Source organism: Lolium rigidum, chromosome 6 (assembly GCF_022539505.1).
Source record: "Lolium rigidum isolate FL_2022 chromosome 6, APGP_CSIRO_Lrig_0.1, whole genome shotgun sequence".
In the NCBI taxonomy this organism is placed as follows: domain Eukaryota; kingdom Viridiplantae; phylum Streptophyta; class Magnoliopsida; order Poales; family Poaceae; genus Lolium; species Lolium rigidum.
Window position 1 is genome coordinate 118,365,740 of NC_061513.1, and position 26,204 is coordinate 118,391,943.

General features: G+C 42.8%; 1 protein-coding gene across 1 annotated transcript; it reads left to right on the top strand.

Annotated features, from left to right (window-relative positions):
- The first annotated feature begins 15,629 nt into the window (after positions 1 to 15,629).
- LOC124663198 lies at positions 15,630 to 24,053 on the top strand. Its single transcript, XM_047200923.1, has 20 exons — positions 15,630 to 15,911; positions 16,342 to 16,397; positions 16,496 to 16,612; positions 16,692 to 16,813; positions 17,080 to 17,352; positions 17,424 to 17,554; positions 18,694 to 18,740; positions 18,850 to 19,035; positions 19,122 to 19,243; positions 19,333 to 19,623; positions 19,807 to 19,937; positions 21,543 to 21,616; positions 21,855 to 21,905; positions 22,047 to 22,112; positions 22,212 to 22,367; positions 22,446 to 22,576; positions 22,653 to 22,928; positions 23,054 to 23,184; positions 23,848 to 23,895; positions 23,978 to 24,053. Exons 2-20 carry the CDS (start codon positions 16,352 to 16,354, stop codon positions 24,051 to 24,053), a joined length of 2,475 nt encoding a protein of 824 aa, XP_047056879.1. The 5' UTR covers positions 15,630 to 15,911; positions 16,342 to 16,351.
- The last annotated feature ends 2,151 nt before the right edge of the window (positions 24,054 to 26,204 follow it).

A 26,204-nucleotide genomic window follows, 5' to 3' on the forward strand; every position in this document is an offset into this window, starting at 1 on the left:
TTTCTTTTTTTGTGTGGGGAGAAGTCAAAGGTCAGCTTGCCGCAGCTTACAGAGCTCCAGCGAATCGATATTGTACTTTACCCCTATGTCTCACGGTATTTACGTTCAAATTGCCACCGCGTGCAGTGCTTCCTTTCCCAACCCGTTTTCCTCCGCCTGCCTCTGTCCTTTCATCGTCTTCTTTCTTCTCGATCGACAGATCGGCCCTAGGGTTCCCAGGTGAGCCGCCGCCGGCCGGCACCCAACTCCGTACAACGCCGATAGAGTCCCTTGACGCCACCGGTTCGATTCCTCCCCGAGCTCGTGGTCCCCGGCCACCCATGACCTCCCCGACCGACCGGCCGACCTGCAGCACCCCTCCATCTGTAGTCCACCACCGTCCACCGGCCCGACTATCTCCGCCGACGAGGTCCAGCTCCAGCTTATTTTCTATTTTTTTCCCAAAGCATTCACAACTATGCTCTACTCTATAATGCTTCTGTAACTAGGAAACTTGCGTTTGACCGGGGCATCCAGTAGGTTCGTTGATCGTGAAGGTGGTGTACTCAGTCAAGAACTTGCTGCGGAGCTGTCTCCAAGCATCGTCTCCCTTGCCTCATTCGACGGTGATTTCACTATTTGCACGTTAATTACCTCTCCATCTTCTGTATTTAATCGTAATGACTGAACTTCTGTCCTTGTGTAGGCGAAGAGCTCTATTCTCGATGCACAGGCATGGTTGTTCAAAACGATAAACTAGGCGCATCTTTCGTGACATCCAGAGATTTGGTTACAAGAGGTTCAAGTTTTATCCGCACATTAAAGGTTCGTATTTCCATTTTTTCTGCACTTCCTTGCGTGCAGATTTTATTTTGTTTGCAAGGACATGCACATAAGTGCATATCTGTATCTTTACATATCAATTAGATAAGCTAGCCAAGAAGGCTCAGCTGTGCATTGTCACCAATGTGACAGAAACATAAGATGAAACAAAGAGGTCTATAGACCAAACGAGAATTAGCAGAACACCTATATCTAATCTAGTGTATCTTCCTTGCTGTTTTAAGATGTGTATGTATTCATTTGCTAATCATTCGTGTACCTGTTATCTTGTTGTATTATTGCAGATAAAAGTGCATCTACCAAACGGGCAAGTGGTGAATGCATCTGTGCAATACTACAGTGATGCTCACAACATGCTGGTTGTAACCACCAAGTTCTTCCCCGATCTCTGTGCAGTTTCGTTACCACAAGTGCAAGTTGAGTCTTCCACGCTGTTATTAGCTGCAAGTTTCTGCCGCATGTCGGGCACATTTTGTGTCACCACTGGTGTACTGACTGACAGTCCGACTGGAGTTAACACCCATGAAATCATGTGGTCTACCTGCGAGATCACTGAGGTGCGCTTTCGATTTCTGTCCTAATTTTTCTTAACTCTCTTTTGAGGCAATCACATATTTTATTTGGTGCTAGGATGGAAGCGGTGGGCCTCTTGTTGATCTTTATGGGAATGTTGTTGGGATGAACCTCTGTTGGACAGAGGGAAAAACCTCCTTCGTACCAGCAAAGCGAATTGTTGAATGTATACACAGGCTTGGGCTCTGGTATGTTATATATACGTTAATCGTAGTGATGAAAATTACAAACACAGAATGTATTATGAAATCTATGGGTGTGCTTGCTTTGCACAATAACTAGCCAGTCAATTGGGTCATGCCTTTGCTTTGGTTATCTTACCAAAATTTTGGTTGGGCTTGTTAACTGGGGACTCGAAACAAACACATCCTCAATTATTGATTAATTACTATGCATTATGATAAGTTTACTACATTCTTCTGCAGGGCTTATTTGGATAGTACACGCACTCCATGGAACTTCAGGTCAGAAGGTGAGCTAAACAAAATCACTCCTTTGTAATTGTTATTCCAATGTAGGTCTTGCTGAAGTATACATATATGAAGTCAGTTCGTCTGAATTAAGTCTCGCATCCATTATAGATACTTCAAGTCTAGATACCATTGTAGGTAGCTCAAGTGAAAATGGCTCAACCAAGGGAAGTGAAAATAAGAACCAGGAACCTTGTGGCGTATGGTGTGACCTCAATCAAGCACTTTATAAAAAGTTGTCTCCGAGCATTATCTCCGTTGCTATATTTGATGGTGATTATACTACTATGTGCACATTCCACATGTTCGCATTTAGCCATCAGTAGTTAATGACTGAAATTGTGATGCTGTGTAGGAGATGCATTGCATTTTGAATGCACAGGCATGGTTATTGACAGAGAACTGTCTTCAGCCTCTTTTCTGACGACAGGAAGTGTGTTTGAATCATTAGATGAAGATCCTTTGAATGATTTGACGGTTTGTGCTGCCAATCTTGCTGTGCTTTGCCTACTTAGTTTTATAGGTAAATGTTATGCATAACATTTGTCTTGTTTCCTGTACCATTACAGATCAAAGTACGCCTTCCGAATGATCAACTGGTCCATGGGTGGTTGCATTTTTATTTGCCTCCTTACGGTTTTGCTGTCATCATCACCCATTCCTTGCCACCCTTCCTTGATCTACGTGTAGCATGTCTTCGCAACGACATGCATGTTGAGTCGTCTGCTGAGTTATTAGCTGTAAGGCGTTGCTTTGACTCAGGTAAATTAGTGTCCACAAGAGGGTCACTGATACATGGAACACAGACAGGTGGAATTCATAAGGAAGTGCGTAAATTGTTGACATGCAAAATCATCGAGGTGAGCTGTTTATGTCTCGTCTGATTTTTCTACATGGTTGAAGTCAACAATTGTACATTGATTTAATGATATCGGTTCATATTATTTGCCATTATATTATGGGCACTGAACTTTTTGATGCCCCAAAATTACATTTAATTTGGTATGTGTGGTAGGCTGAGCGTAAGTTAATTTTTTGTGCTAGGCTGCCAGTGGAGGACCACTTGTTGATTGTGATGGGAATATTATTGGCATGAACTACTATGATGGGGGAGAAACTTCATTTGTACCAAGTAATTTTATTTCTGAACGCTTGCGGTTTGATGAATTATCCTGGTAAGGTTGAATTCCAGCATTTATGCTGAATAGCTTTTCCAGTTGGCTTACTGCCCTTTGCTATTTTGATTATTCAACACAGTATGAAAGTAAGCAAATTGATTGAGAAGACATTCCTGTTGGCTTACTGTCCTTTGCTATTTTGACTATTCAATACAGTATGACAGTATGCAAATTGGTTGAGAAAACATTATTTCTGCGCTAGGTCTCTTGACAGAAGCGTAGACGTGTAAAACCAAACAAACTAATGAAATTGTTGCGTGCATGATAATATGGTATGCACTCTTTTCCATACAGAACTGTACATAGTTCAAAGCATACATGTGCAGTGAGAAAAAAAAAAGCTAAGGTCCTAGGCATCAAAATGCTTACCAGCCAAAACTGAAAATTCCAGTGAACTAGATATAGTTTTGCATATGCTAGAGTAATAGTTACTTCCATTCAAAAAGCCTTATTGATGAAAATACCTTGTGTGTTATGCGTGCCAAGAACTGTTAAGAGTGTACATGTCCACATGGATGGGTATATTCTTCTTTTTTTTGTTTGGTTGTATGAGAGGGATTAGCCAGTTTTTCTTGTTGGGTAGAAAAGGTTGTGAGGTTGATAGGATGAACCATTTCTTGTTTACTTGAAGGGACAAGGTATATAGGTTGTTGTGCTGACCTTTTTTTTCATGAGGTTATGGGATACTCCTTTTTGCATTTGATTCAGAGATATAAGTTTCACTAGTTCACAATGTTAAGTTTAGCGATATATTAAACTAGATAACATTTTGAAAAATAGGAACTGAATTTCAACATCTTATTCATCACGGAGGCAAGCATATATGCCAAAGGCACATAAATTAGCATATTTGTCTTGTTATCCATCGACAATGCAAAATTGAGTAAAAGTGTAACTTTTAACATGACATGGCATACAACACTTCAACCATTATTTGTGGAGACAATGACTAGATAATTTAACACTGTAGCAGTGAAAAGAAGTGAAGGAACTAACCATCAAGATGGTTTTACGTAATCCCAAGTTGTCCTCTTCAATTTCCTCACTCATTCTGGTCATGGTTAAATGCCCAATCGCCCAGCAGAGGGCCTATCCTATTGCTAATGCTTTAGCTGCTGCTAGCCCTGGCAATTGCTGTTTCTTGCGGCTTGAACACCACTAAATAGTACATAAATGGCTGAGTACAGCAGACTTCCATGTAGGCAATCTTGAACACCACTAAATAGTACATAAATGGCTGAGTGCATTCAGTGGCAAGCAAAATGCGGCTTGAACACCACTAAATAGTACATAAATGGCTGAGTACAGCAGACTTCCATGTAGGCAATCTTGCATTTATCCCTGTAAGCATGAAAGAGAACTGCATTGTTGCTCATCTTGTCATTTTCTTGCAATGCTATTATTATTTATTCTTGCATCCATTCTAGACATCACACTGTCCTATTGTTCTTGTTGCAAAACCGTGCTGCTCATTTTCTATATTTTAATTTTCTCGTGAACTCTGTTTTTTTTTGTCATGTCCATTCAGTTGTTTTAGTTATTTGACATCCATGCCTGAAAACGACTCTTCATTTTTGCATCAATTACCACATTCAGGGCTGCAAGTAAAGACCCTTCTCGTACAAAGGAGATACAGAAATCGTCCACACCTCATAGCTACAGTCCAAAAGGTAAGCTAAGCACAACCACCTTTAAGGTGATATGCACTACAAGAAGTTCTCATCATTTTCTAACGTTACTTGCCGACAATCATATTTCTGTTCCTCCTGCGCTGCACAAAGCTAGTTTAAGTTAATGGTTGTAGTAGTTCCATCACGCAATTTATTAAATTCTAATGTTCTCAGCAATGACGAGTACTAATCTTGTTTATCATCATGGGATTAATAATGTTTTCATCTTGTAGAACTCACAGATGATGAACTTAAGCGCATACTTTCTCCCTGGCGATGTGATGGTGAGTGGGTGCTTTGGAGTTTCCTATCATATTACCATTGCATGGTGAATTGCTTCACCTTTCACCAGCATCTGTTTTGACTATGCTGATCATTATTTTTTTTTTCAAAACGATCCAACTGGGGATCGAATTTTCATTACCGTGCGGATAACGAAAATACAAAGATGTTCACGAAAGAAAAAGCAAAGCGAAAGGATCGCCGCCTAATGCTAGCGTTCAAGGTTTAACTATTACAGGCCATCACCAGTTTTTAACTGCCAGGGACATCAGCCTCTGCCTACAGCCGAGGAGGAGAAAAACAGGAACACCCAAAAGCAGGATTAAACTAGCCAAAAGGCAGCACTTAGGGCGATCAACAGGACTTCAGGAAGCGGCGTCGTCAACAGCATCATCAGTGTTCTTGTTTTCCAGTCGAAGTAGATCACCAAGTCCAGGATTCCCAGAAGATCCAGCTCCGGCCACCGTCGCCAGTCGCATGAGGCCGTCCGCACCAGCACGAAGATCAGCAGCATCTTGTTCACCATGTAGACCTGACCAGTAGTTCATAAACACAGCAGCGTAACTGATTAAATCAAAGGGAGAACTAATCAACTTGTTCTCAAAACAGGCTCTATTCCTAGTTTTCCAGATGACCCAGCAAATAGCTGCCAAGCCAGCAATTTGCGTGTTACGACTGGCAGGAACAAATTGGGGAAACCACCAAAAGAATTGTGAAAAACTCCCAGAACGAGTGGGAGAATTGATAGCAGTAGCAACCGAACTCCAAACAAATTTGGCTGCAGAACAACCAAAAAAAAGATGATTGATGGTTTCCAGTTCATTGCAAAATTGGCAATGAGGAGCCCAGACCAGTTGCGCTTGAGAAGATTGTCCTTTGTAGCAATAGCATTATGCCAAATCAGCCAGAGCCAAACTTTAATTTCCAGAGGAATTTTGCTTTTCCATAGATGTCTAAATGATCTATCTATGCCATTCCCACAGATCTGTTTATACATAGACTTCACAGTGAAGCTTCCATTTTTTGACCATTTCCACCTGGGAGAATCTTTTTCTTGAGATAGATTTGTCTGGTTCATCAGCTGCAGCAGACCAGCCTCTTGAATGATAAGGTCAGGAGTCAGCCATCTTCTATATGAGAATCTCCATCCCATACTAGCAGCCTCAGCCACAGTGATTTTCTGTTCATTACAAATGTCAAACAGTACAGGGAACATATCTTTGAGAGGACTTGTACTACACCAAGAGTCTCCCCAAAAGCTGGTCAACAATCCATTTCCAACCCTCATTCTTCTACCACAGAGGTATAAATCTCTAACTTTCAGCATGTCAGACCAAAGGGGAGAATCTCCAGGTCTTTTTTTTGCATAATAAATGCCTTTACCTCTAAGATATTTCAATCTCATAAAATCTTGCCAAGGTCCTGTGTCATGCTCCAATTTCCACCACCATTTGCACATCAAACTAATGTTGAATTTGGTTAAATCTTTAACTCCCAAACCACCTTTTTGCTTTGGTTTACAAATCCATCTCCACTTCACAAAATGATACTTTCTTTTGTCAGCACTACCAGCCCAAAAGAAGGATCTGATAGGTTTATCAATTTGTTCTATGTTTGTCCTGTGCAGAAGCCTCAGAGACATCTGATAAACAGCGGTGCTGGCCAGACAGGCATCAATCTTAATCAGCCTACCTCCAATAGACATGGAATTGCCAATCCAGCCACTCATTTTTTTCTTAGTTTTCTCTCCTAGGAACCTCATGTCAGACACAGAAGCTCTTCTAGCACAGACTGGTGTCCCAGGTATTTGATAGGCCATCTGCCTTTCTGACAGTTGAATAAATAACTTCACTTTTCTCAAAGTTAATTTTCAGTCCAGACATGGATTCAAAAATATAAAGCAATAGTTTCAGATTGACTGCTTGTTGAGCATCATCTTGCAGCAGAAGAATGGTGTCATCAGCATACTGAAGAATTGCAACCCCATTCTGTAACAAATTATCAGCCAGGCCTGTAATCAATCCATTGCTTTGAGCCAGATGAACCATTTTAGCCAAACTATTGGTAGCCATATTAAAAAGGAAGGGGGCAAAGGGGTCACCTTGCCTCACTCCCTTATGGCTAGTAAAATATGGGCCCACTTTATCATTAACTTTGACACTAAGGGTCCCACCAGCAACAGATTTTCTAATCCACTCCAGCCAATTACAATTGAATCCTTTCTGCTTGCAGCAGTCAAACAAGAACCCCCAATTTACTTTATCATAGGCTTTTTCAAAGTCAATTTTTAACACCACACCTTGCTTCTTTCTGAACTTATCTTCTCTCAAAATTTCCTAAAGCAGCATCACACCATCAGAGATGTATCTACCTTTGATAAAGGCAGTCTGGCATGGAAGCAGGAGCTTACTCATCATAGGAGTTGTTCTAGCAGTCAAAGTTTTTGTCACTATCTTGAAAAAGACTTGCAACAGACAAATGGATCTGAATTTTTGAATGACATCAGCATTAGCAGATTTGGGAATTAGAGTGATAATTCCATAATTGATTCTTTCCAAATCAATCTTATGATCAAACAAGTCATTGAAGACATGCAGGATATCAAATTTAATAACATCCCAGCAGTGCTGATAGAATTCAATGGGAAAACCATCAGGACCAGCTGTTTTGTTTTTCTCCATGCTATCAATAACACCTTTGATCTCTTCAAAGGTAAAACGTTTATCTAACTCAGTAATGTCCAATGTAGTAAGTTTCTCATCATCTGTCCAGACATCATCTCTCAATCTAATCCCAGAATCAGACATTGGACCAAATAAATCTTTGTAAAAGGCAGTAGCATGCTCCAACAAAGCAGCATCACCTTGAATAACTGTGTCACCTTTTTTCAGAGAGAAAATGGTTCTTTTCCTTTTGCATCCATTGGCTGCCCTATGAAAGAAAGCAGAGTTGCTGTCACCATGAAGGAGCCAGTTCTCTCTTGATCTTTGTCTCCAGAAAGACTCTTCATTATCCAATACTTTCAACATTTCCTGCTGGAGCAAACTCCTCCTTTCTCTTTGGGATGGAGATAGAGGGCCAGTCTCTTCCAACTCCTCTAGCTCTTTTAATTCAATGGAAATTTCTTTTTTCTTTTTAATGTCAGCCCCTCTCAGGTTAGCACCCCACCCTTTCAATGCTTTTTTGACATTTTTTAATTTCTTCATTAGTTTATCAAGGCTGTCCTTTGCAAACACTTGTTGATCCCAACATCTTTTAACTCTTTCCAGGAAATTATCTTCTCTGAGCCATCTTTTTTCAAATCTGAAATCTCTCTTCTTCACCATGATGTCAAGGGTGTCCAGAATAAGAGGATTATGGTCAGACATATCTCTTACTAATTTGTGAACTGTTACAAGGGGAAAAAGATCTTCCCAAGAACTACTCATCTGAAATCTGTCTAGCTTTTCCAAGGTTGGATCACAGAGGTTATTGGACCAAGTATATTGACCACCAGCCATATGAATCTCCCTCAAGGCACAGGTATTAATGATGGAGTTAAAAATATCTGACCATTTATTATGAGACATGGGTTTATTTTTCTCATTGGAAAATCTCAAGAGGTTGAAATCACCTCCTACCAAAATTGGTAGAATTTGATTACTGCAGACATTACCAAGTTCCACCAAAAAATCCTCCTTATCAGAGGCTTGAGCAGCTCCATAAATGATAATCAAGCACCATTTAACATTTAACTTCAAATCAAGCAAGGTAACTTTGATATGAAATTTACCCACAGAGGTATCACAAATGGTAAACCTGGATAGCCTAAAACCACCCAGGATACCCCCACTTCTGCCAACTGAGCTAATCCACTTCCAGTCAAAATCCCCACCAGGGTCAATTCTTCTGAGATAATCTTTCTTTATAGTTTCCTGAAGACCAATAAAATCAAGCTGTTGGTCTTTTATCAAATCAGCCAAGAAAATACTCATCCCTTTCTTTCCAACACCCCTGCAATTCATGGAAGCACCTATCATAGATATTTTGGGTTTTGTTTCCTTCTTCTGGTTCCAGCTACAATGCCACTCAAAGGGTGGTCATTGTTGGCTTTCACCTGGGCAGCACATGATTTTGATTGTGCTCCCAAAGTGGCATCACCTGATTTTGACTGTGATCCACTCCTCCCAACCTTACAGGCAGACTTCTTGTTTCTCTTCTTCCTTCTGGATAGAACAGGAGTGAAATCAACTTCATCTACATCTCTGTCACTTTCACTCTTATCATCACCAAGCCCCAGTAAGAGAATCTGATTTGATTCATCAATATTGGTATTCACAGAATTTTTTTGCACAATAGCCATATTGTGTCTAGCAATTTCTAAATCTTTCAAATAACTAATATTCTCAAGAGAAAATGAAGCAGGACTAACACCCATTTCAAGGGCCCTAGTTAAAATTTCCTCATCATCAAGTAAAGCAAAAGAGTTATGAGTATGTAAGTTTGTACCGTAAATATTACTAACCTCATTATCCCCCATAGCTCTACCACCAATCCTTGTGTTGTGGGTGCCCAAGGATTCAATTCTGGAGCTCATCCTGGGAGCAGGCTGTTGATGATCTCCACCAGCAGAGAGAGGATTGCCACCACCTGGAATTTCAACATCAATGATGGGATTATCAACCTGAGAGAGGGGTTCCTCTTGTGAATCAGGCTCAGGCTGAGGGCCATCAACAGGAATCACAACAGCAGTTCTTTCAGATCTAAGAGAAGGAGCAGCTAAGGCAAGAATCCCCTGCCCTTGAGACAGGTATGGAGTGTCAGAAGCTACGGGAGTTATCACTGCTATCATAATCAACCATCTCATCAGAAGGACCAGTTTCTTCATTCACATTTTCATCAATGGGGTCAAGGAGATGTTTGTATTCTTTCTGAATAGTGAAGACTTTGTCACTACCAGATCTTGCCAGAGAGTTCAGGAACTGCTTGTAGGAATCAGCAGCTTTCTGTGAGGAGGAACTAACATCTGACTGTGATGGAAGAGATGCAAGAGCATCAACCACCTCCTTGTGAACTTCTGAAAGAGAGGAGGATATGACAGGGGCCTGGCAGGGAGAGGTCATGTTCTCTTCAGTATTACATGGTAGCTCCATTTCAAACAGTTTCCTCTTACCAGTATCCTTCCTTGACATAGAAGAAGCTTGCAAAGCAGCATGCTTATGTGAACCAGTATAATTTCCAGAGACTTTAGGAGGGGCAGATTGAGACCCAGCATCAGAATCCTGTATACCCATTCTTTGTCTTTTTGGGGTCCCCTGATCTTTTTCATCACCATGAGTATCAACAGGGACAGCAGACTTGTTGCCAGTATTGGAAGAAGGGTCAAACAGCTCTCTGGAATATTGAATTCATAGAATCCTTTCTTGATTTCCCCAATTCTGGAGTTTGGTACCAGTGCCAGATCCTTATTAATAAATTGTCCATTCATTATTAATAAATTGTCCTGAATCTCTTCAATCTGTTGCACCAGGATTTAGAAATAGAGTAAATGCGATCTTACTTGCTAAAGGTTATCCCTTGCCAAGTTTTGCTGATGGTGAGTAGTGACTATCCATCGTGATGACTGTTCCTGATGTGTCAGTTTTTGACAGCTTTGCTCTGACTTAATTAACGAGCCATGCTTTACTTAACCAGATGGCATGTACTTGAAATGGGATTTTGAAGAGGGATTTGGCAGAGATGTTTTGAGTGAACCCACTAGCAGAGTTGCTTCAAAGATGGCTCGAAGTGTTGTGGCACTTGCCTCATTCGTTGTAGATAAACCTGAGGATTCGGGGGAACACAGAAAGGGTGATTTTACTATTGTTAGCTCATTATATTTTATATATTTGGTTACTTGTTAAAAGTTTGAAATTATATTTTGCGCAGAGGAAAAAATTGCAAGAAAGTTTGCTTGCACAGGTGTATTTATTGAATGCTCTGGATCCACTACAAGAATTCTGACTTCAGCAAGTTTGGTTAGGTCTGGTGATGGAAAGAACATTCATCGTGAATGGAAGGTTGGTGCTCCTAGTCATTATGAGCTTATTCTACTTGTTCATTTAAGATACTATATAGTAAGCCTCACTTCATTATTGTAGATTGAAGTGTGCCTACCAAGTAAACGACGTGTGGATGGGACATTGCAACATTATGATTTGAAGTATAATGTGGCTGTTGTTAGCATCAAGGGTGTCTGCAGTTATCGTGCAGCAAAACTCGATGAAACCTCTAAAACTGAGGTTGGAGCTCAGGTAGTAGCTCTAGGGCGTGGCTTTGAATCAGGCAAGTTAATGGCCACAGAGGGGGCTGTGACTGCCAAACGTAGTAGATCTTATTGCGAAGTGCTTCAGATATCCACTTGTAAAATCACCAAGGTACACTGTTGACTTCACTCATCTCTTTCCACCTATTGGAGATAAAGAGTCCATGAGAGCGTATGAAATACCAGTGACTATTTCCCGCCTGTGTAATCCTTTGTTGCCACTTCATTGTTATGCTATAGGCTGGAATTGGAGGCCCCCTTGTTGATTCTGATGGGAACTTTGTCGGCATGAACTTTTATGACATGGATCAAACTCCTTTCCTATCAAGGGTTAGAATCCTGGAACTTATGAGGTGTTTTAAGGCAGAACGGTATGCCCCATATCTTCATGTATATAGTTTTCTTTACTCTGGTGCAACTGGTCGAAGTGTTTGTGAAGTACACAATATCCAGGTGTTGGGGGTGTCGGCTCGCAAAATCCTTTTGATCATCAGTAGTTGAATTTCAGGTGAAACAGTGTAGAGTTGATAATAACTGAATTTGGATTAGGCTGTTAGTCTATCTCTGATCTACAACTAGCAGTTTGAATTAAGAAGTCATGTGTCTTATTTTGCATTTTTTTCAAATGATTTGATGTTTCTGTGGTTTCATCTGGTTAGGAAATAATGACAATATTGATGCACCTGCCATAGAGCTTGTATAGTGTTTCCCAGACGCAAATTATGTGCTGGAGCTCTGTAGGGTTGGCAGAGCTGCTTAGGGTTGCCCTGCTTCCCTTACTAGATAATTTGATAAGCCATGTTGAGCTACAGTTAACATACAACATCATGGAATGCTGAACTGATTTGATATTATATATGTCTCATCTTGTTTGCAAATATATAATAATATTGATGCAATGATATCAGTCGTTGCAATCTTTTTCTCAATTGGCATTTGGCCTTACTCTAGCTGCAGCGCTGTTAAAGCTATAGCTTATGTAGAGGTTTGTATTATCAAATTATGTTCCATGTTTTGTAGTGTTACTGCAACTACTTAGGCGGCTGTGTTTTGTTGAAGCTGCAACTGCTTTGCTGCGGCTGCTTAACCTTTATCTGAATAAGCCAACAATTAACATAAAGCATCATGCATCTAAATCATTTATTTTTTGGACTCTAGAAGTCTAAAATTTCCATTTGGTTTATCTGTAGGACTGTTTCTGTTGCTGCACAGACTCCAGACAAGTCTGAAATTCCTAGGTCTCTGTATCCTTGTGACCATCTCATTACATTTCCAAATAAATTGTTCAGATTCTGACCTTGATTTTTTTCCCATCCACAGCTGGCCCGTGCCTGACCCAGAATGGTTTTATCCGAGTCTTTACCCAAAACCTCGTTACGTTGAATATGAGAAGTTCGAGTAAAACTGTTCCGCTTGTATTTTATTTTTCCTGAATCTGAGTAAAAATCTAGTGTTCGCATTTTATTTGAACTGAATCAGAGTAATAGTGCTGTGCTTTTTATATATATATATATATATATATATATTAAAACATCCATGTAGTGCATCTAGCGATATGGTGGTCACATGGTTAACCAATTTTCCGTTGGTAAAAACGTGGTTACTGTTAGAGATATAAACCCTTTTCTTGTATATCCCCAGTGTATGAGGAGTTTTCTTGCACATTATAACACATATACATGTACTGCCCTTTGGCTTCTGTGAATACTAGTTGCTCATTCACAACATAGTATCAGAGTTTAGGTTTAGCTCTTCTTGCACGTAGCAACTATGTGCTGCCGCCGTCACCGCCGTCGATCTCTCCGGCGACGGATCCTACTCCAGCCTGCTCCTACCTGTTGGCCACCTCCTTCCACGTCCCGCACCGGCTGGTCCCGTTCCGGCCAGCTTTGTCCCCGGCCGCCACCGCTGCGGCCCGTCTCGGCTGGTCCTGCCTTAGGCCCCGCCCTGGCCCTGTCCCCGGCCCCGCCCCGGCCGACCCCACCCCGACCGCCTCCATCCTTGGTTGGCCCTGACCTAGCCGCATCCGCCGCGGCCGCGTCCACCCCTGGCCGGCCCTGCCCTGGCCGCCTCTTACACGACCCGACCTGGCAGGCCTCGCTCCGGCTAGATCTGCCTCCAGTTGTTGAGCTCGGGCAGCTATGCCTAAAAAAAACAAGATCTAGATCTAGTTCGAAAAAAAAAAGAAAAAAAATGGCGTCCTCCGCATGTAGCTATGTGGATATGTCAGTATTCTTCGGTGTCCAGTGATTTTTGATGGTACCAACTATGAAGAGTTTGATGCCTTTGTACGCATTCACATATCTCGACACGTTAAATCAGCTTTGGAGCGTTTTCCACACGCTCACTTTTACTTCGCTGGAAGCGCACTAACATAGAAAAACCCTCCCAGCAGACGCTAAAATGTAGCGCCACAAACACGATTTTGCAAAAAATAGCGAAAACATAAAATAGAGATAGTTAATATTACAAACTAGTGCAGATAAAAGTAAACCTAATCTAATACTCGAAATCGGACGAGTTCGGTGTCGTGGTCGACACCGGAGTCGACGACCACATGTCAGCCCAACGGGGTTCGCCTCGCGCCTTGTCGGCCGAGGCGGTCCTGCTTCTTCGCGGCCTTCTGCGCCTTCTTGCGGTCGGCAAAGTGCTTCTTCTCGGAGGCGACGTTGTTGGGGAAGCGGGCCGCCCACTCAAGCCGTGCGCGCTCTTCCCGCTCGGTGATGAGAAGACGGTGCTCCAGTTGTCGCTGGCGGCGCTGCTCCTCCTGCGTGACGAGGGGCAGCGGCAAGACGACGTCATCGGCACGCTGGCGCGTCCACATGTCGTGGAAGTTCATCGTCGAGCGCGGGCGCCCAAGCTGCCACGCCACGGCGTCGTCGTACGCACGCCACCTTGTGTGCGGTCTCAAAGGTACCGAGGCCGGTGAGCTTGTCGCTAGTTCGGATCTCCGTGTAGAAAGTGACATTTGTGCGCTCGCGGCCGCCGCGGTACCCCGAGCTCGCATGGTGTCACGGCATGGCGGTGGCACGGGAGCGATATGATGGGATGGTGAAGCGGTGAGGAGGGGAAAAGCGCGCTGATGAAGTGTCGAGCTGCTGAAAGAAATGGCACCCGAAAGAAAGCCCACGCATCGCACTTTCTCTCGCGTGCCTTAAAAGTTTTGGCGCGTGCAATTTTACCGCTCCTAGCAACGTGCGAGCCGGCGAGGCTCCGCCCCACCCGCGATGCCTGGGTAGTTAGAGCATCTCGGCCCCGATAGCATTTTGGGGGCCGGTGCGGCATCGAAAATAGGCTCGCACCAGCGCGCCCAAAAAGCGCCAGCGCAATTTTGAGCCCAATAGAATCACCGGCAACCCAGTGTCGGCCCCTTTGCGAAGGGCACGGATCGGGTGTGCCGGCGCCTGATGGCACATTGGTTTTCGCGGGTGGGGCCGCCTTGGCACCAGATCGTCGATCGCCGGCGATCGCACGCGCTTGGTCGCGCCTCCTTCGGGTGGCGTCGTCATCGACAACGGGGCGAGGCACGCGTCTTCGGCTCTGGCCCATAGGACAACGCGGTCGGTCCAACGCCGCCGCCTCAAGGAGGAGGACGCCGCGGGCTCGCCACCACTTCCGCCAGCGAAGAGGCAATGGTGGGAGATGGAGGCGAAGGCGCTGGTGGGCCTCCGTGGCGGTGACGAACCGGAGGAATTCCTCTGGCAACACTTTAGCGTTGGCCGCTCCGTCGAAGATGATGCTGGACCCGCGGCAGACGGCAGTGTGGTCCACCAGGGACCATGGCGCCAACTTCATAGACCCCGCCAGACCTTCCGAGCAGCCGACACCAAAGGAGGAGGACGACGACTGGTCCTTCGGCTCGTCGAGCGACAACGACGACGGCGACGACGTCAACAACCTCAACTTCAGCGCCTTGGACGCGCGCCGCCCCTAGTTTTTTTTTAGTTTTCAGTTTAAATTAAAGTAACTTTTGTATAAAATTAGTTTGTATGAATTTCGTTTTTTAAATATTATTATATTTGAATTTCTATTGAGGCTATGAGGACACCGCAAAGGAATAGAAGATGCTCTGCTCACGGCTCCACACGGTAGTGAAGCTTATTTGGGGGCACCGGTGAAAATGCTCTCAGTCCTGGGGAAGCCGGTGCACGAGCTCGTTCTGCTCGGAGTGGAGTTGGATCTTCTGCCGCCGCCCGCCGCCCGCTGACCGCCGATGCCATGGCGGAGGATGCGCCTCTGTTGGGTAGCACACCTATTGCTGCTCTTTCAGCGCTATGGAGAGGGAGCTACGGCGGCTATGGACGGGACCTATGGCGGGGGGCTCAGGCGACGGCCCAGGCTTGCTCTTGCGGCGGGGAAAAAATAGCGATAAGAGGGACAAGGATTAGACTCAGAGTTGCGATTAGAGAAAAGAGCGATCGATGGTGCGGCCGTTTTGGATAGACCAGTTGATGCAACATATGGAGATAATTTTCTTTCATATGGACGATACCATCCATACAAATTTGCAACCTATCAGTTCATCGCCCGACCCTCGCCGGCGCTTTAAGTCTCATATCTGCCGCCGGAGGCGAAAACTCGTAGCAGCCGCCACCCAGCGCCCCAAACTCACCCCAGCGCCTCCCACGTAAGGGTAAGTCCCAAATCTGCTGCCGGAAGCGAGAATTCGCCGCTAACCCCGCGGTTTCTTGTTGGGTAGCATGCGCTTCAGATCTATTATGTAGCCCTGATTTTGGCGCCTTCCCTTTTCTTGAGCGATCCGATTTAGTCGCCAGAGTGCTTGTGGTTTTCATGTGATGTCGTATCTTGAATGTTGTTCCTTCTTTGTTTGTTCGTTTGGGATCTGGTATTCCTCCTTTTTTTTATTCGTTTTGAATCTCATCCTTACGGCATTGTAGGGTTATTAGTAAATTGGGGATTTGATCCCTTTATTTTCCCCAAAACAACATCTCTGGTTTCTGGTTTAATTTCGGCCCTTTTGCTATTTTATCGTGGAACTGTTTAAATAATCAGTACTATACTCTTTATGACGTCTGAAAATTTGGACTTTTCCTTTTCTTAAGGGTTTGAAATATGCTGAAAACCAATGGAAAAGATGTTCCCGCTAGAACAAGGAGCAGTAAGTCACTGTTCTCAATCTTCGCACCTCTTTTTCTTTATGCTGTACAGTTTTTCCAAAGCGCTAACAACGATGCTCTATGATGCTTCTGTAACTAGGAAACTTGCGTTTGAACGAGGCATCCAGCAGATTAATTGATCGTGAAGGTGGTGTACTCAGTCAAGAACTTGCTGCAGAGTTGTCTCCAAGCATCGTCTCGCTTGCCTCCTTTGATGGTGATTGTACTACTATATGCACATTACTTCTCCATCTTCTGTATTTCATCATCATGACTGAAGTTCTGTCCTTGTGTAGGCGAAAAGCTCCATTCTCAATGCACAGGCACAGTTGTCCGAAATGATCGACTAGGTTCATCTATTGTGACATCGAGAGATTTGGTTACCACTACAGATTCAGGTTATGTCCGAACATTAAAGGTTGGTGTTGCCATTTTTTCTGCACTTCGTTACGTGCAGATTTTGTTTTGATATATCAATTAGATGAGGTAGCCAAGAAGGCTCAACTGTGCATTGTTGCCAACGTGAGAGAATAGAAAATGAAACAAAGAGGTCTATAGACCAAAAGAGAACTAGCAGAACACCTAGATCTAATCTAATCACACTGCATCATCCTTGCTGATTTAAGATGTCTGTAATCATTTGCTAATCATTCGTATACATGTTGTCTTGTTGTATTGTTACAGTTAAAAGTGCATCTACCGAATGGGGAAGTTGTGAATGCATCTGTGCAATACTACAGTGTAGCTCACAACATGCTTGTTGTAACCACTGGGTTCTTCCCTGATATCCGTGCAGCTTGTATACCACAAATGCAAGTTGATTCTTCCACGCGGTTATTAGCTGCAAGTTTATGCCACATTTCCGACAAATTTTGGGTCACCACTGGGGTACTGACTGACAGTCCTACTGGAGTTGAGAGCCATGAAACCATGTGGTCCACGTGCGAGATCACTGAGGTGCACTGTCAATTCTGTCTAAGTTTTTTTTAACTCTCTTTTGAGGCATCACGGATTTTATTTTCTGCTAGGCTGGAAGCGGTGGACCTCTTGTTGATTTTGATGGGAATATTGTTGGGATGAACCTCTGTATGAAGAAGCGAAAAACCTCGTTCGTACCAGCAAAGCGAATTGTTGAATGTATGGACAGGCTTGGGTTCTGGTATGTCATCTATGCTTTAATCGTACTGATGAAAGTAACAAACACATCATGTGTTCTGAAATCTATGCATCTGTTCGCTTTCAACCAAATCTGGCTAGATTAAAAAAGTTAGCTGCCCACCTGATTTGATTGGTCTTTGGAATTGCATTTTTTTTGGCTCACCTAGCCCTATGGGCACCCATGTTATTTTCAGTTAAATTAAACAGGCTAGATGTCTCTATTGGAGACATTCACATCTTATGATGTTCAAACCCTGGCCATCTTAGTACAGATCTTCCCTACACCATCTGACGGTTCATTAAGCGGCTTCGATGCTCTATGTTCGATGAGTCAACCCTAACCCCACTCTCATGTGGCTGCCGGTGAGCAGAGACTGTGGGAAAGCTCTACCAAAAAATTGGCTTCACAGCTCTACCATTCTTCTCGGTGGGTCTCCTTTGGCGGTTAGTGGTGGCTGATCAAGCGGTTTAATATATGCTGATGGGAGACGAAACATAGCGTCTAACCTGCAGCTCTGAACACATGAAGATGACATTTCCTTTTTTTTTTAAGTGTAGGATGTTTAAGTTGATTAAGTGAACGTTTCTGTGTAAGTGTCGGTCTAATTAATACTGTATAGCACAGCACAATAGCAGGCCAACATACCTTGCTATTTTTTTTCTAGAAAAAAGTGGCCACGTGTTCAAAGGATGATGAGTTGATGGCTATTTCTTGCTGTTCCAGTTTGATTATAGTTTGATTAGTTTATCATGATGATTGTAGTTGGCTATGACTATGTCTCAGTTGAATGGTGCCATATGTGCTGGAATTCTATACTTCTCTACATGCTCACATCTTTCAAGTTCTTATTGGCTCATCATGAAAACAATTGGTATCACTATGCATTCCAAGTTGCCGATTGTTTGCCAAGCAATTTGGCTGCAAACTAATCATAGACCTATTTTTTTGCCAAAAAGTTGGAAGGTACTATATTCATAATAATCCAAAAAAACATCAACATAGCAAAATAGTGGTCATGCCTTTGCTTCGGTTGTCATACCAAAATTTTAATTGGGTAGTTACCTGGGCCTTGAAACAAACATGTCCCCTGTTACTGATGATACTAATAATTATGATAAGTTTACTACATTCTGCTGCAGGACCTATTTGGAGAATACTCCCACACCATCGAACTTCAGTTCAGAAGGTGAGCTAAGCACAATCACTCCTTTATAGTTGTTACACTAACGTAGGCCATCCTGAAGCAGGCATATATGAAATCAGTTTGTCTAAATTCAGTTTCGCTTCCATTGTAGGTACTTCAAGTTTAGGTACCATTTTGGGTAGCTCAAGTCAAAATCGCGCAAGCGAGGGAAATGAAAATAAGAACCAGGAACCTTGCACATTTCCTATCCATGAAGCTAATGATGTATGGTGTGACCTCAATCAAGCACTTGCAGAAAAGTTGTCTCCGAGCATTATCTCCATTGCTTCATTTGATGGTGATTAATACTACTATGTGCACATTTCCAATGGTTGCATTTAGCCGTCATTAGTAGTTAATGACTGAAATTATGATGTTGCATAGGAGAGGCATTGCATTCTGAATGCACAGGCATGGTTATTGACAGAGAACTATCTTCAGCCTCCTTTCTGACGACAGCAAGTTTGTTTGGATCATTAGATCAAAATCTTTGGGATGATTTAACGGTTTGTGCTGCCAATTTCTTTGCTTGCTTATTTATGGCATAGGTAATGGTTACACACAATGTTTGTCTTGCTTTGCTGTATCATTACAGATCAAAGTGCGCCTTCCGAATGATGAAGTGGTCCATGGATGGTTGCATTATTATTCGTCTCCTTACAGTCTTGCTGTCATCATCACCCATTCCTTGCCGCCCTCCCTTGATCTTTGTGTAGCATGTCTTGGCAACGACATGCACGTTGAGTCGTCTGCTGAGTTATTAGCTGTAAGGCGTTGCTTCGACTCAGGCAAATTAGTGTCCACGAGAGGGTCAGTGATACATGGAACATGGACAGGTGGAATTCATAAGAAACAGCGCAAATTGTCCACATGCAAAATCATCGAGGTGCGCGGTTGATATCTTGTCTGATTTTTCTACATGGTCAAAGTCAACAATTGTACAGTGAATTCATGATATTAGGGTCATATTATTTATCATTATTATGGGAATTATACTTTCTTATGCCCCAAAATTTCAATTTTTTTGGTATGTGTGGTAGGCTGAGCGTAAGTTAATTTTTTGTGCCAGGCTGCCAGTGGAGGACCACTTGTTGATTGTGATGGGAATATTGTTGGCATGAACTACTATGATGAGGAAATGACTTCATTTGTACCAAGTAATCTTATTTTTGAATGGTTGGCGCCTGCTCATGTACACTGGTAAGGTTGAATTCCAGCGTTTATGCTGAATAGCTTTTCTAGTTGGCTTACTGTCTTTTGCTATTTTGATTCTTCAATACAGTATAACTGTTGTGGACTTAGATCCACAACGGAACAATAACAGTATTCAAATTGGTTGAGAAAACATTATATCTGCACTAGGTCTCTTGACAGAATTGCAAATGTGTAGAATAAATCAAACTAATGAAACTATTGTGTGCATGAAAATTATGGTATGCATTTTTTCTTCCGTACGGAACAAAACATACTTCAAAGCATCCATGTGCAATGAGGAAAAAAAGGCTAAGGTCCGAGGCATCAAAAAGCTAACCAGCCAAAACCAATAATTCTATTGAGCTGGAAATATGATGTGTATATGCTAGACTAATAGTGATTGTAAAAATACCAGGTGCATTATGTGGGACCAAGAAATTTTAAAGCTTTGAATTTCTATGTTGTGCTTCATTATTGAAAGATATATTGATTAAAGTGAGAATAACAAATTTTCACCACATTATGAAGGTGATGAGGTGTGGCAACTTGCAAGACATCCACCACATTCTTACCTTTGAAGCCCTTAGGGTGTGTTTGGTTTGAGATCAAGCAGTAATGTGTTGGGATATCCATGTCTACATGGATGGGAATATTCTTGTTTTTTTGTTTGGTTGGATGAGAGGGATGAGCCAGTTTTTTTCTGGGGTAGATGGTTGGTTCGGTGCATAGGATGGACCCTTTTTTGTTTGCTTGAAGAGACGAGGTATATATGTTGTTGTGCTAACCTTTTTGTCACTAGGTTATGAGATACTCCTTTTTGCATTTGATTTCAGCAATATAAGTTTCACAAGGTTATGTTCAGCAATATATTAAACCAGATAGCATTTTGAAAAATAGGAACTGGACTTAAACATCTTAGACATCACGGAGGCAAGCATATATGCCAAAGCCAAATAAATGAGCATCTTTATCGTGTTGTCCATCGACAATGCAAACTTGAGAAAAAATGTAACTTTAACACATACAACACTACAAGCATTATTTGTGTAGACAATGACATACATAATTTTGCACTGTACCAGTGCAAAAAAGTGAATGAATAATCAAGATGGTTTTACGTAATCCCAAGTTGTCCTCTTCAATTTCCTCGGTCATTCTGTTCATGTTTGAACGTGCAAGTTGCTATCCTAGCAGTGGCAAGCAAAATGCGGCCTGAATACCACTAAATAGTACACAAATGGCTAAGTACACCACACTTCCATGTAGGCTTTCTTGCATCCATCCCTGTAAGTATGAAATAAAACTACAATATTGCTCATTTTCTTGCAATGTTATTATTTGTTCTTGCATCCATTCTAGTTCTCACTGTCCTATTGTTTTTGCAGAACCGTGCCACTCATTTTCTTGCAATGTTATTATTTATTCTTGCATCCATTCTAGTACATCACACTGTCCTATTGTTCTTGTTGCAGAGCCGTGCTGCTCATTTTCCATATTTTTATTTTCTTGTGATCTCTATTTTTTTTCGATCATGGCCATTCAGTTGTTTTAGTTATTTGACATGCATACCTGAAACTGACCCTTCATTTTTTCATCAATTGCTATATTCAGGGCTGCAAGTAAAGACACTTCCCGTCCGAATGAGATCCAACAATCTTCGACACCTTATAATGACAGCCCAAAAGGTAAGCTAAGCATAAGCACCCTTAAGACGATATGCACTAGCAAGCAGTTCTTCATCATTTTCCAACGTTACTTACTGATAATCATATTTTGGTTCCTCTAGCACTGCGCAGGGCTAGTTTACGTTTATGGTTGTAGTTCTTGTTCTATCATGCAATTTATCAAATTCTAATGTTACCAGCAATGACCACTACTAAGATTTTTGATCATCATGAGATCACTAATTGTTTCATGTTGTAGGACTCACGGATGATGAGCTTAGGCGTATACTTGCTCCCTGGCGATGTAATGGTTAGTTGGTGCTTTCAATTTTTCAAATCATTACCATTTGCATGGTGAATTGCTTCATCTTTGTTGCACCAGCATTTATTTTGAGTATACTGATCATTACTAAATACTAATACATTGTCATGGTTCAACTTGTTGCACCAGAATTTAGAAATAGAGTAAATGCGATCTTACTTGCTAAAGGTTATCCCTTGCCAAGTTTTGCTGATGGTGAGTAGTTACTATCCGTCGTGATGACTGTTCCCTGATGTGTTAGTTTTTGACAGCTTTGTTCTGACTTAATTAACGAGCCATGCTTTACTTAACCAGATGGCATGTACTTGAAATGGGATTTTGAAGAGGGATTTGGCAAAGATATTTTGAGTGAACCCACTAGCAGAGTTGCTTCAAAGATGTCTCGAAGTGTTGTGGCACTTGCCTCATTCGTTGTAGATAAAACTGAGTATTCGGGGGAACACAGAAAGGGTGACTTTACTATTTTTAGCTCATTATATTTTATATATTTGGTTACTTGTTAAAAGTTTGAAATTATATTTTGTGCAGAGAAAAAAATTGCAAGAAAGTTTGCTTGCACAGGTGTATTTATAGAATGCTCTGGATCCACTACAAGAATTCTGACTTCAGCAAGTTTGGTTAGGTCTGGTGATGGAAAGAACATTCATCGTGAATGGAAGGTTGGTGCTCCTAGTCATACGAGCTTATTCTACTTATTCATTTAAGATACTAGTAAGCCTCACTTCATTATTGTAGATTGAAGTGTGCCTACCAAGTAAACGACGCGTGGATGGGACATTGCTACATTATGATTTAAAGTATAATGTGGCTGTTGTTAGCATCAAGGGTGTCTGCAGTTATCGTGCAGCAAAACTCGATGAAACCTCGCAAACTGAGATTGGAGCTCAGGTAGTAGCTCTAGGGCGTGGCTTTGAATCAGCTAAGTTAATGGCCACAGAGGGGGCTGTGACTGCTAAACGTAGTAGATCTTATTGCGAAGAGCTTCAGATATCCACTTGTAAAATCACCAAGGTACCCTGTTGACTTCTCTCATCTCTTTCCACCTGTTGAAGGTAAATAGTTCATGAGTATTGAACTACCAGTGATTATTTCCCGCTTGCGTAATCCTTTGTTTCCGCTTCATTGTTATGCTATAGGCTGGAATAGGAGGGCCCCTTGTTGATTTTGGTGGGAACTTTGTCGGCATGAACTTTTATGACACGGATCAAACCCCTTACCTATCAAGGGTTAGAATCCTGGAACTCATGAAGTGTTTTAATGCAGAACGGTATGCCTCATATCTTCATGTAATATATAGTTTTATTTACGCTGGTGCAAGTGCTTGAAGTGCCTGTGAAGTACAAAGTATTCAGGTGTTGGGGGAGCTGGGTGGCCAAATCCTTTTGATCATCAGTAGTTGAATTTTGGGTGATACAGTGTAGAATTGGCAATAACTAAAAGTTATAATAGTTTGTTAGTCTATCATTGATCTACTACTAGCAGTTTTAATTAAGATGTCAAATGTCTTATTTTACTACAGTTCGCATACAACATGCACTGTTGAACTGATTTGATATTATATAGGTCTCATCTTGTTTGGAAATAGGTGATAATACTAATGCAATGATATAAGTGGTTGCAATATTTTTCTCAGTTGGCGTTTGGCCTCTTTACTCTAGCTGCAAGGCTGTTGAAGCTATAGCTTAGGCTAGACATAGAGCTTATGTAGAGGTTTGTAATCTCTAATTATGTTCTGTGTTTTGCAGTGTTAGGCGCAACTGCTTAGCAGCGTCTTTTTTTTTTGTAGTATTAGGCACAACTGCTTAGCTGCGGCTGCTTTCCCTTTCTAGGTTGCTGAATAAGCCAAGAATTAACATAAAGCATCATGCATACTTTAATCATTTGTTTTTGGATGCTAGTAGTAATTTTAGACTTCTTGGTTTATCTGTAGGACTGTTCCTGTTGCTGTCGAGACTCCAGACGAGTCTGAACTTCCTAGGTACATGTATCCTTATGACTATTTCAATACATTTTGTTCCACATAAATAAGCTTCTGATCTTGATTTTTCCCCCATCCACAGCTGGCCCGTGCCTGACCCAGAATGGTTTTATCCGAGTCGGTACCCCAAACCTCGTTATGTTGAATTTGAGAATTAGAGTAAAAGTGTTGCTCTTGTACTCCCTCCGTCCCCAAAAAAGCTGCGCGGGGGAGAATTTTTTTGAACTGTCGACCATTTTACAGAAAACCCCTTTACACTTTGAAATCAGCCCAACTAACTCCCCACAATCAGCGCACGGAAATAACGCACTGAATCAGCGCCGCGCGCGTGATCCGGCCGTGATCCGCCAGCGATCCGGCCGCGATCCGCCAGCGATCCGGCCGCGATCCGCGCTGCACGCTCGCCGGCACCCCTGCATCAGCTCGCCGGCGCCCTCCACTAGCTCACCGGAGCCCTCCACTAGCTCGCCGGCGCCCTCCACGAGCTCGTCGGCGCCCTCCACCAGCCACCGCGAGCAGCTCCACCTCCGGCGGCCGTCTGCCGCTCTACTCGCCGTCGGAGGGGCCGCCGCCGCTGTGAGCAGCTCCATCTCCGGCCGCCGTCCGCCGCGACCACGCGCAGGGGCCGCTGTGAGCAGCTCCATCTCCAGCCACCGTCCGCCGCTCCGCCCTCCGTCCGAGGAGCCGCCGCGACCACGCGCAGGTGCCGCCGTGAGCAGCTCCACCTCCGGCCGTCGTCCGCTCACAGCGTCCTCCGTGCGCTCGCTGTAGCTTCAACGAACGTGGAGGCCATAGTTCTCCACCTTCTCGCCATCCGCCGCTCTTAGCCGAGGGCGTCCACTCCTCCGCCACTATCCACGTCTGGCGAGTGCGTCGCCAAAAGAAGAAGGCAGCAACTGCTGCAACTCCAGTCAATTTGTCGGTGAAGGAAAGGTACCTACAACTCCCACCAAACTTGGAAATAGCTGTCATCAGAGATTATCGGGGTGATTACTTTCCGTATGTACAGACTCAGTAATGGTAAGAAGCATTACCTGACATGCTGAAACATGACTCAATCCATCAGTGTTGGTCTTCTGCTCATCCACATGATCACCTTCCCTGGCAACCTAGACAACATTTACCTCATGCAAATTTGGGTGATTATAGTTTCCTTATTTACCTCATGGTGTTTCACAGAAATATAGATGGTGGCAAGAAATCCCGGTGATATCATGCAAATTTGGGTGATTATAGTTTCCTTATTTACCTCATGGTGTTTCACAGAAATATAGATGGTGGCAAGAAATCCCGGTGATATCATGCAAATTTGGGTGATTATAGTTTTCTTATTTACCTCATGGTGTTTCACATAAATATAGATGGTGGCAAGCAATCCCAGTGATATCATGCAAATTTGGGTAATCATAGTTTCCTTATGTAGTGACTCAGTAATGGCAAGATTGCATTACCTGACATATTGAAACAGGTCAACTCGGTCCATTAGTTTTGGTCATCAGTTTTGGTCTTGTGCTGGTCCACATGTCCACCTTCCCTGACAACCTGGACAACATTTCAATTTAAGCTAAAAGCAACTGTAGCAGTTCACATGTCTCAATTATGTAGAGTTGCTGATAATGCACAGTGCATTTGCATATCCATAACAAGAACATAAGAAAATGATAAGCATAGTTGTAACTTCAAGGACAACGAGTACTGAAATGCCATTTCGTTCAGAGAATGATTATCTGCTAAAGTTAATGTGACCAGAATTTTATTTGCTAAAATGAAATTGCAAATTTAAACTGGCCTGTTTGCAGATAATAACATATCAATAAGGCTGTATCTGCCTGAACTCATTACTTATCAGCTGCTCCTCGCAGGTCTGTCTTTCAGTTGCTCCTCGCCGGTCTACCTTTCAGCTGCTCCTCGCCGGTCTACCTTTCAGCTGATCAGCAAGTTCACTATGGTGCTCCCAGACCTCAACAACGCCCCACTTGACCTCAACTACACTCCGCATGACGAAGATGATGTCCACATACCTGCAGTAGAAGAGGAGATGTTGGTAGATCAAGATGAAGAAACCAATATGGAAGGAGCAACTAGTAACAACAGACACCCAAACCTAACAAATGAGCAAAGATGGGGGCTTTACTTTGCTTTAGAAGTAATCAAACAGAGAGATGGAAAAGTTGACAAGACAGACAAGCAGCTTGTTGCATGCCTATTGAAGACAAGCCTACGAACTGTCGAAACGATATGGAAACAAGCAAATGACCAGATTAAGGAAGGTCTAGAAGTTGATGTGTCGAGCAGAAAGACGGGCAATG